Source organism: Rhinopithecus roxellana, chromosome 15 (genome assembly GCF_007565055.1).
Source record: "Rhinopithecus roxellana isolate Shanxi Qingling chromosome 15, ASM756505v1, whole genome shotgun sequence".
Taxonomy (NCBI): domain Eukaryota; kingdom Metazoa; phylum Chordata; class Mammalia; order Primates; family Cercopithecidae; genus Rhinopithecus; species Rhinopithecus roxellana.
The window spans coordinates 10,812,499-10,824,109 of NC_044563.1; the positions used below are offsets into that span (position 1 = coordinate 10,812,499).

Here is an 11,611-nt window from a genome sequence, read left to right on the forward strand (position 1 = left end):
TGTTGCTTAAAATATATTTTTAGGCCAGGCGCAGTGGTTCACGCCTGTAATCCCAGCACTTTGGGGGGCTGAGGTGGGTGGATCACTTGGGGTTAGGAGTTTGAGACCAGCCTGGCCAACATGGCAAAACCCTGTCTCTACTGAAAATACAAAAATTAGCCGGGCATAGTGGCACATGCCCGTAGTCCCAGCTACTTGAGAAGCTGAGGCAAGAGAATTACTTGATCCTGGGAAGTGAAGATTGCAGTGAGTTGAGAACATGCCACTGCACTTAGACTGCCTCAATAAAATATATATATATACTTTTTTATACATGTATGTATAAAACGTATTATACACTACATATGAGCTAAGGAAAATAACCAAGCTGTTGTATATTACATACACAACAGTGGGGGGTTGGGATTCAGGAACTTTTATATTTCATGTTATTTTATTGTTTGAATTTTCATTAATATGAATTACTTTGACAATAAAAATGTTAAAAAGTATTTAAAGGGGAAAAAATACTCATTGTTGATGGACTTGCAGTTTTTAAGTTGGGAAATGTGGATATTGTCTGTTCCCAAAACTCATGAAACTTCCCTCTCAATTGAAGGTATTAATTTTCTTTTTAATTATTTTCTAGGCCGGGCGTGGTGGCTCACACCTGTAATCCCAGCACTTTGGGAGGCCAAGGAAGGTGGATCACTTGAAGTCAGGAGTTTGAGACCAGCCTGGCCAACATGGTGAAACCCTATCTCTACAAAAAATACAAAAATTAGCCAGGCGAGGTGGTACATGCCTGTGGTCCCAGCTACTTAGGAGGCTGAGGCTGGAGAATGGCTTGAACCTAAGAGGTGGAGCTTGCAGTGAGCCCAGATGGTGCCATTGCCCTCCTATCTGGGAGACAGAGTGAGACTGTCTCAAAAAAAAAAAAAAGTATTTTCTAGCTTTCCAAAATGTTTAAATAAGCATGTGTTCATTTTTGAATCAGAAATTAAGACTTGACAAAATCAGTGGTAATCCATACAATCACTATCATGTAGAAATAGCAAAAGCGACACAAGCAAAAAGACTAGAAATGTCTATAGCAATATCCTAATGGACATTCCTTCTGGGTGCTGGGCACTGGGCCTAAGCGTGGTTTTTGTGATAATTTTTGCTTCCTTCTATTTTTCTATATATTGCAGGTCTTCTGCAATGAGCATCTTTAAGTTTACAGCATGTCTCTCAACATTTTATCGTGAAAAATTTTCAAACGTTCAAAATTGAGGCCAGGCATGGTGGCTCACGCCTTGTAATCCTAGCACTTTGGGAAGCCAAGGCGGGTGGATCACCCAAGGTCAGGAGTGCGAGACCAGTCTGGCCAACATGGTGAAATCCCATCTCTATTAAAAATACAAAAAAAATTAGCTTGGCATGGTGGCGGGCGCCTGTAATCCCAGCTACTTGGGAGGCTGAGGCAGGAGAATCACTTAAACCCGGGAGGCAGAGGTTGCGGTAAGCCAAGATCGCGCCATTGCACTCCAGCCTGGGTGACAAGAGCGAGACTCAAAAAACAAAACAAAACAAAGTTAAAGGAAGCTTTTTAATGAACCTCTGTATACCTGCCACACAGATTGTGAGATTATATGACTGTATTTGCTTCATCACAAATATGTTTATCTATTTATTCCCTCTATCCAGTGTCTCTTTTTTTTTTTTTTTTTTTTTTTTGAGACAGAGTGTTGCTCTGTCGCCCAGGTTGGAGTGCAGTGGGGCAATCTCGGCTCACTGCAAGCTCCACCTCCCAGGTTCACACCATTCTCCTGCCTCAGCCTCCCGAGTAGCTGGGACTAGAGGCGCCCATACCAGGCCCGGCTAATTTTTGTATTTTTAGTAGAGACGAGGTTTCACCGTGTTAGCCAGGATGGTCTCCATCTCCTGACCTTGTGAGCTACCTGCCTCGGTCTCCCAAAGTGCTGGGATTACAGGCATGAGCCACCGCACCCGGCCCCCTCCCCTTTTTTTTTTTTTTTTAATTTAAGAACCAAGGCACTGAGGGAGTCCAAGGCGATGTCAGGGCAATGACAACACAGCCGACCCGCACTCTGTGCTCTAGTTCACGGGGTTCCTGACTCCAAGCCTGCGGCCTTGATCCGCAGCTGTGGTTCTCAGACCTGAGCCTGCACGAATTACAGAAGAGGGGGTTGCTGACACAGAGGGTCACCATAGCTTTTTGGCAGTTCCCCTCCTCCCCCGTCAAGGGCATGGTGTAAGCAGTCAATGACACCCTGGAGAATCCCTTCACCTTGGGAGGATGCCCACCTCTGCTTTGGAGGGCCAAGAAACCCATATACTGGGTGAGCTGTGCGCCCAGCACCAATCTAGGCACCTGGGCTCTGTCTGTGACCAGAGTGTGGAGCTTTTGCTCAGTAGCAGGAGACAAAAAGTTTTTTAAAATACCTTAGGCTGGCACGGTGGGTCACACCTGTAATCCCAGCACTTTGGGAGGCTGAAGTGGGTGGATCACCTGAGGTCAGGAGTTCAAGACTAGCCTGGCCAACATGGCAAAACCCCGTCTCTAAGAAAAAAAATTTTTTTAAATAAATAATTTAGTAAATAAATAAATAATCTAGAATAGGAGAAGAGATTCCAAACCAACAGAAAGGCCGGGGATGAGCCTTGCAGGTGGCTAACACTTCCGGCAAGAGGAGAAGCCCGAGCAAAGGCCCCAGCGGGCGCATGTCTGAGCAACAACAAGGAGGCCAGCGAGGCTGGAGTAGGGGTGCCAGGAGGGCAGAGGGTGGGAAGCGGGAATGGAACGGAGGGTCGAAGAAGAGCAGCCGGGCCGGCAGGCAACGCAGCGCCTGACAGCGCTACACCCTTGCCTCTGACTGTCACTGGCAGGAGCCACTGCCAAGTTTAGAACCCAGGAGATTCAGGATCCAACTTGGGTTTTAAAAGGGTCCCTCTGGCTGCTGTGTTGAGAAGAGATGAGATGTAGGGTGCAAGGAGGAAGCGGGAACCTATTGGGAGGCAAACTGCGGAGAGCGGGGATCCGGGCATGAATAGTAATGGATGCTGGATCTCCCTTGAAGCTGCAGCCCACCGACTGTGCTGACAGAATGAGGTAGGATGTGAAGGAAAGAGGAGTCAGATGACCCCAAGGTGTCTGGACAGAGCAACTGGGAGGCTGGGATGGGGCTGTTTAGAGACAGAGTAGGCTGGGGAAGAACCGGGCCCTCACACTGGGCAGCAGGTATCCCAACCAGAGGCAGGGACACAGCGCACACATCAGATGGATCATGGTTTAGAATGAGGATCATCTGTGATCCTTATGAGAGCAGCTCCTACTGAGAGTTGGAGGCAAACGCCTGGCTGAAATGTGTTTGAGAGAATGGGGACACAGTGGCATGTGCCTGTAGTCCCAGCTACTCAGGAGGCTGAGGCTGAAGGATCACTTGAGCCAGGAGTTCAAGGCCAGCATGGGAAACATATGAGACCCCCATCTCTAAAATGTAATAATAATAATAAAGAAAATAAAGGGAGAGAATGGGAGAAGATGAACTGGAGGTGATGTCAAAGAGAACACCTGAGCACCTGAAATTTTTGTTTTGGTCTTGAAAGATGAAGGAAACTTGTATGTGGTAGAGACATAATTTTAACCCAGATCTAAGGACATCCAAATCCTACACACCATACTGCAATCATAGAAGCTGGTGGGGAGGAAGTGGCCTTTAAGGAGATGTATGGAGACAGGCAAGCAGGAGATAAGGAGACGGGAGGAGAGGCAGGCAGGGCAGGGGCTTCCACTGTGGTGAGTGGGAATCTCAAGGTGCTCTTGGGGTTTGGTCAGAAGCAGGGTCCCCGGGGTGGAGCCCAAGCCTGGTATTTTTTTCAAGTTCCCAGGTGGGCTGGGCACAGTGGCTCATGCCTATAATCTCAGCACTTTGGGAGGCTGAGGCGGGAGTATCAAGAGGTCAGGAGATCAAGACCATCCTGGCTAACACGGTGAAATCCCGTCTCTACTAAAAACACAAAAAATTAGTCAGGTGTAGTGGCATGTGCCTGTAGTCCCAGCTATTCAGGAGGCTGAGGCAAGAGAATCGCTTGAACCCAGGAGGCAGAGGTCGCAGTGAGCCGAGATCGTGCCACTGCACTCCAGCCTGGGCAACAGAGCAAGGCTCCGTCTCAAATAAATAAATAAATAAAATAAAGTTCCCAGGTGATTCTACTGTGTAGCCTGGAGCGAGACCACAGGAGATGCATTGTCTAAAGGGGAAAGTGGGGGAAGACTGAAGAGCTGGGTTGAGATAGGCAGTCATGCCTCATTTCACAGATGGGGAAACTGTAGCTAAGGGAGGTGATGTCACCTGCCCACGGCAACCTGAAAGTGGCAACCAGCCTCTTCCTTGCCCCTGCAAAGAGAAAGAAGACAGCCCTGCCCTACAGCGGACTTTACCTCTCTCCAATCAAGGTCCCTCCAGATGCATCCATGCAACTCTGACTCAGTCCCAGACCCCCGGCTCTGCCACTGTGCAGGACCAGGGAGGACAGTGAGGATGCTTTCAGAATACTTTTTAACCCAAGGGTTGAAACAAAACAAAAAGAATGTTTTTCTTTCACTCAAGGCTATGCAGGAAGCATTCCACTCCACCTACGTGTCATTTGTCTCATCAGAGTTTGAAGGTTTGGGGTTGTTTATGACATATTTCCGGACTAAAAAAAAATACAGAAAGTGGGACAAAGAGCATGAGTGCTCTACTTTTAAATCAAGATGGATTTAATTTTCAGAAACAGCATTACACACTTGGGGCTCTGAGTTCAAATCTGAGCTCTACTACTTACTAACTATATAGTCTTGGCCAAGTTACCTAATTACTCCTAGCCTCAGTTTCCTCAGCTGTAAAATGGGGATAGGTATAGCACCTGATTTGTGGGATTATCCTGAGGATCAATGGAGTTAATACCTAAAAGACACTCAGTAAATAGGGCTTGATAACATAGGAGTCATTCACTAACTGGCAGCTTTTACTGCCACCGTTCCCCAGGATGTTGTCATTATTTTTGATTTGGAAAGGTCACAGATAGCTCTGGGACCAGCTGGAGACACGGTGGAGGCTGTGAAACCCAGAATGAAACCAATTCTCCATGTTCGCAAAATCACATTCTGTGGTGAGTGTGGAAACCCCTAAACTCACCCCCTTCACTTCTGACGCCCTGGGAGAAAAGCTTGTGATACAAGGAAAGGCTAAAGTCCAAGGTGGGTACTGAGAAATGGTTTCCCAGTTGGGAGTTTTGGTGGCAAGGTTTTAGGAAAAGAAAAAACTCATGAGGAGCAAGGTGTCTATTTTCTGAGGCTGCATTCCCAGAAACAGGGCCCAGCTCACCCCCGGGGGCCTCAACTGAGCCCCTCTGTACTCTATTGCTGTGTGATCTCCAGGGATCACTTCACCTCTCTGAGTTTCTCTGGTAAACAGGGCTAAGACCCATCTGTCAGGGTTTGTGTAAGGAATCATTGAAATAATGGAAGTGAAAGTTGTAAAAGCACTTATGCCTATGAGAGGGTTGAGACCCCATGCCACAGGCTGGGTTGAGGACAGGTAGGAGAAGGAGGAGGCCTGGCTCCCCAGATTCCCAGCCTCGGGCACACAGAGAAGGAGGAGGAGGGATGAACAGCAGCTGGCCTGACACATTACACTTTCCCTTATTGCCACCCTGTGCCCAGGCCTCTTAGCAAATGGGGGAAAGATAGTGGCAGCTCTGGCAGGCATCAGGCCCAGCCTCAGCTGCCCAAAGGTCATAAACATCCTGCAAAAGGAAGCAAAGCTCATCCACCCTCCCAGGCTTTGACCACCAGGCCCGGGCCTATTCTCCTACAGGGCAAACCTCACCTTCTGCTGAGTCAGAACTGCCCCTCTACTCACCCCCACTACTACCAGCAAGCACTGCTGGGGGTTTTCACCTGTTACCTGGAATCCTTATAAGAGCCCCATGTTACCAGTCGGGAAACGGAGCTCAGAGATGGGAATTAACTTCCCTAAGGTCTCGGAGCTCCCCATAAAGCAGCACCAGGATTCCGCAGCAGACCTGCCTGAGCTTCAAGGTGAGGTTCTTCCCACCACACCAAGTAATTCACACCAAGGTACTGACATTCAACAACTGTGCTCCCATGGCAAAACTGGCCTCTGCCTCACCGCACTCTCGGCCTGAAATGCCCTTTTGCCGTTCACCTGGAAGAGTCCTACTCATCCCTCCAGACGGGTTCAACATGTCCACTCCTCAATGCATCCCCTGATGCCTCAGCAAAGCGAGTTGCTGCTGCCACCAGAGCCAAGCCATAGCCCTATTATTGGATGACTCATTGTTAAGCCTAGCCTGTGGGAAGAAGTGATCAATTTCCTTGCCCAGCCTGCCAGCATTCCAAGGGCCAGGATTCCATCTCATTCACCATTATCCAGCCTGGCACTGACAATGTTCTCAGCAGAGGTATATGGCAGAGGGATGCACGGCTTCCTCCTCAAGCCCCTCTCAGCCTGTGGCTGAATAAGGATGAAACCCTGCAAGGCCTGAAGCCCCAACTGCTATTTAAGAAGGGTCCTCTTTTCTTCTTCTCTCCCCTCCCTTTTGCACCTTAACTAATTCCACAGAGATCCATCAGAACATCAAGCAAACTTAGGTTACAGAGCAGTCAGTGACGGAGTCTAGACTCAGAGAACAGGGAAGGCCTATCAATTTCCTCATATTATGGAGCCTCACTTTCACTTTGGGGTTTCATTTCCTTGGCAGCAGCTGCTCAACAAGCCACAGATTCAGGGATGGGGCAGGTGGAGGAGGGAAGGGAAAGGCTCCCCGCCCACTCATTCTAGCAAATTTGGAACACAGAGAGGAAAGAAATAATCACAGCAGGAGGCATCACAGGCTGAACTAAAAGGCTCAGGAAACTGTGGACACAGCCTCTTCCATCCCCCAGGAGGCTCCTGGGAGCTGCTTCAACAACAACTAACATAAAAGCCATAAAGGCCCACAGTGGGGAGGCAGGAGCTGTCCTTCCCCACTGTAGACAAATATGAGCAAGATTTCTGTAGAGGATAGTTTTGTTTGGAGTTTTTTGTTTTGTTTTGTTTTGTTTTGTTTCTGCAGGGTCTCGCTCTGTCACCCAGGCTGGAGTGCAGTGCTGCAATCACGGCTTACTGCAGCCTCGACCTCCCTGGCTCAAGTGATCTACCCACCTTGGCCTCTCAAAGTGCTGCAATTACAAGCACGAACCATCCCATCTGGCCCAAAGGGAATTTTAAAACAAAAATAAAACCTATCAAAAGTCGGTCTGCCAGCCGGGCACGGTGGCTCACACCTGTAATCCCAGCACTTTGGGAGGCCGAGGAGGGCAGATCACGAGGTCAGGAGATCGAGACCATCCTGGCTAACATAGTGAAACCCCATCTCTACTAAAAATACAAAAAATTAGCCAGGCATGGTGGTGGGCGCCTGTGGTCCCAGCTACTCGGGAGGCTGAGGCAGGAGAATAGCGTGAACCCGGGAGGCGGAGCTTGCAGTGAGCGGAGATCCGCCACTGCACTCCAGTCTGAAAAAAAAAAAAAAAAAAAATTCGGTCTGCCTTTTATTACTACCGTGTGCTGGCCACTTTAAACAATGTCAGTGATAAAATACCACTGCCCCAAAAAATGTCTTATTTGCCTAAATTCTAATTGCTGCAGTTACCATTGAGATTTAATCATATACATGTGAGCCTCCAGTTAGCACATTTTTATTTCTTATCCTTCTAAAACTTTTGTCTTCTACAAGTTAAATCGGAGAACACAAAGTTACAGTCAGTTCCTGAAACACAGACTCAGCAACAATTTCTGTTTCAGTGATCAGTTCCTAAAGGCTCAGAATAATTTGAACTCCATTTATACAGTTTATGTAGCCAGTCTCTGTGGTCCTGCATTTTCCTGTGTTTAAACATAAAACAGCCTGTCTCCCAGTGCCAAAAGAAACAAAAAGAATGATGTTTGAAAGCCTAGGTGATTTTCATCATTTCTAAAGCAATGGATTAAATAAATGTCAAGGTTCACTATCACTCAGTCATTTTCTCTGATTTTTACAGAAGAAAAACTTGGGGGATTTTGCCAAATATAATTAAAATGTATGATGCGCCGGACGCGGTGGCTCACGCCTGTAATCCCAGCACTTTGGGATGCCGAAGCGGGCAGATCACCTGAGGTGGGGAGTTCGAGACCAGCCTAACCAACATGGAGAAACTCCGTCTCTACTAAAAATACAAAATTAGCCAGGCACGGTGGCGCATGCCTGTAATCCCAGCTACTTGGGAGGCTGAGGCAGGAGAATTGCTTGGACCCAGGAGATGAAGGTTGCAGTGAGCCGAGATCTTACCATTGCACTCCAGCCTGGACAACAAGAGTGAAACTCCATCTCAAAAAAAAAAAAAAAATGTATGCCATCCTGGCTAACACGGTGAAACCCCGTCTCTACTAAGAAATACAAAAAAACTAGCCGGGCGAGGTGGCGGGCGCCTGTAGTCCCAGCTACTTGGGAGGCTGAGGCAGGAGAATGGCGTGAACCCAGGAGGCGGAGCTTGCAGTGAGCCGAGATCCGGCCACTGCACTCCAGCCCTGGCAACAGAGCGAGGCTCCGTCTCAAGAAAAAAAAAAAAAAAAAAAAAAAAGTATGAGGAACTGTCTGGTGAAGATTTTGTTGTTGTTGTTTTTGTTTTTAGAGATGGGGTCTTGCTATATTACCCAGGGTAGTTTCAAACTCCTAAGCTCAAGTGATCCTCCCACCTTGGCCTCCCCAAGTGCTGGAATTACAGTAATGAACCACTGCACCCAGCCTGTCTTAGTGAAAATGTCTCTAAAAAGGAGATATTTAGGCTGCTAGAAATGATTAAAGAAAAATGACTTGGGCAGTATTGCAATGTCTGGAATTTATTATGAAATGGGATTTTTATAAATCTCTGCCAAACTAATCCTGATGGTTAAGGCTTTTCCTTTGTCTCTCGAGTTTTATATGAAAGCAGCTTTTGAAATTAAAATTAATAAAAAAGTTCTTCAATCAACTGTGAGCAAAGATGGACCAGTAGATATAGCTCCCCTGAATACTAACCATGAATATGCAAAGAAGATTGATTTTGACAATGTCATGGACAACTCTTCAGAAATTTCCAAAACAGAAATTGTAATGTTATTATTATTCATCACTGATACCAGCCTACACCTAAGAATAAGTTTTTCCTTTTTTCAAAAATACATTAATGTGATTCAAACCTACTAATCCATTACTTTCTCCTGTTTTTGCACTATCACATTTACTTTATTTTTCATTTTTCATTTTTTTACTCTCATGCTTACATATATGAGGTTTTAACTGTCATGATTACATATAGAAGGTTCAATAAAAGAAAATGTTCACTGTGTTTCTTTCTGGACATTATTACTATTCATTGCATGATTATTGCTAAAAATAATGTTGTCAGATAGAGAAGGATATTAAAAAGTGACCACTCCAGGTGTCAAACATGCCAGATACACCCTGACGCCAGGCAAAACTCTTTATATGGACTGAGATAATAACAACAGTGAACTATGGTTGAGCACTCAAAATGTATGCTAGGCATTGTTCTGGGCACTTCGTGAGTGTTAAGTCATATAATCTTCACTCTGCAGCAGGCTCGGTGGCTCACCCTGTAATCCCAGCACTTTGCAAGACCGAGGCGGGCGGATCACGAGGTCAGGAAGTCGAGACCATCCTGGCTAACACGGTAAAACCCCGTCTCCACTAAAAATACAAAAAATTAGCCAGGCGTTGTGGCACGCCCATGTACTCCCAGCTACTCGGTAGGCTGAAGAGGAGAACCGCTTGAACCCGAGAGGCGGAGGTCGCAGTGAGCCGAGATCGCGCCACTGCACTCCAGCCTGGGTGCCAAAGTGAGACTCCATCTCAAAACAAAACAAAACAAAACCTTCACTCTGGGAAACAGTGGATTTGAACTTCATCGGAGTCTCACAGCCAGATGCTCAGCACTAGGTGGGTCCACCTCCAAATCCTGTCCTCTGAATCCCTCTGCTGCGGTCCGGCCAGGGGAAGGGGGGCAGTCGCCCGGCACAGTTACGCTGGGAGTCCGCTGGCAGGGCTGGTCATGGGATGAGTCAGCTGACACAGCCCCCAAGGCCTGTCCCGGTGTCCGGGTGTGGCTCCGGAGGGCAGCGCCGGACTTCTGCGGACAGACCTGCCCCCCTGGCCACCTCCCTCCTGAGGGTTCCGCCTTCCGCTGGGCGCGTTTCAGGCAGGGCGCCCCCACACCGGCCCCCGGAAGGATGCGCCGAGACAACTCCAACAGGTGCGCGCCGACCCGCAGCTGACACCAATGCCCCGCAGCTGACAGAGGTGTGGGCCCCACATCCTCCAGGTTCCTCTCTCGGAAGCAGTAATTCAGGCTCCGAGACAACGAGTCCCCACTCACAAGGGGCTCCCACGCCTGCCCAGCCGCGCCCCGCACTTACCATGAGCGCACGCATCTTCTCTCGCGGTGTGGACCCTCAAGGCCAGGCTCGATTTCGCTTCGTAGATGTCTGAGGCAGGGGGAGCAGGGATTTATTGTCATTAACAGGAAACTGCATCCCCAGACCCCAGGGGACGGCGGCCTCTCTTGGGGAGAGCGTTCGAGGCGCGCCTCGGAACCCGGGAACAACCACCTCGCTCCCTTTAACAACTTTCTCACCGGGGCCCAGCGGGCGCCCAGGAGGCTGCAGCTGCCAAAGGGCGGCTCGGCAGGCTCGTCTGCACCCGCCCCACCCAATTTCATCTCTTCCTCGCGGACGGGGAGAAGCATCCCAGGCACTTCGCCCGGCCTTATCGCACCCTTCCAGGAAGACCCTGTCCACCCACCTCGCGGACTCCGAGGCAGCGCTGCCGCCTCAGCAATTGGACCGGGTCTAATGGCCGCAGTGGCCGGGCCAGCGTAAGGTCACCCGGCCCCTCCCCGCGCCGCCGGCTAATGAGAGCCTCGCAGAGCGCCCGGCCCCAGCCCCGGGGACTGCAGGACGCCCGCGTCCCTGGCACCGCCTCTTCCCGCCTCACCCGTGCCCTCCGCGCCCAGCATCCAGGAGTCGCACACACTCGACCTCTGCACACGCATCACACTGCAGGGCCATGATCAGTTTACTTTCGCCTTCAGTCAAGAATGGGCTTATAGTTTAAAAACTGAAGGAGTTAAAAATATACCACCATGGGCCCAGCGCGGCGGCTCACGCCTGTAATCTCAGCACTTTGGGAGGCCGAGGCGGGCAGATCACGAAGTCAAGAGATGGAGACCATGCTGGCTAACACGATGAAACCCCGTCTCTACTAAAAATATAAAGAAGTAGCCGGGCGTGGAGGCGTGCTCCTGTAGTCCCAGCTACTCCGGAGGCTGAGGCAGGACAATCACTTGAGCCCGGGAGGCGGAGGTTGCAGTGAGCCGAGATCGCGCCCCTGCACGCCAGCCTGCGTGACAGAGTAAATACCACCATGGCATGTTGGCTGTTTTGAATTAAAGCCATTTAAAAATCAGCAGGTGCAAGAAGACCCCTTTTCTGTTTCTTTTTTTCTTTTCTTTTCTTTTTTTTTTTTTTTGAGACAGTCTCGC

At 49.0% G+C, this 11,611-nt stretch overlaps 1 protein-coding gene across 1 annotated transcript in view; it reads right to left on the reverse strand.

Moving 5' to 3' along the window:
- Nucleotides 1–11,088, reverse strand: part of PLAAT3 (phospholipase A and acyltransferase 3) — a 33,146-nt gene extending 22,058 nt beyond the window's left edge. Inside the window, exons 1-2 of the mRNA XM_010376678.2 lie at nt 10,873–11,088; nt 10,488–10,556 (exon numbers count right to left, since the gene is read on the reverse strand). Coding sequence (XP_010374980.1) covers nt 10,488–10,502 — 15 coding nt within the window. The 5' untranslated portion in view covers nt 10,503–10,556; nt 10,873–11,088. The remainder of the gene's footprint in view (nt 1–10,487; nt 10,557–10,872) is intronic.
- Between the last annotated feature and the right edge of the window lie 523 nt (nt 11,089–11,611).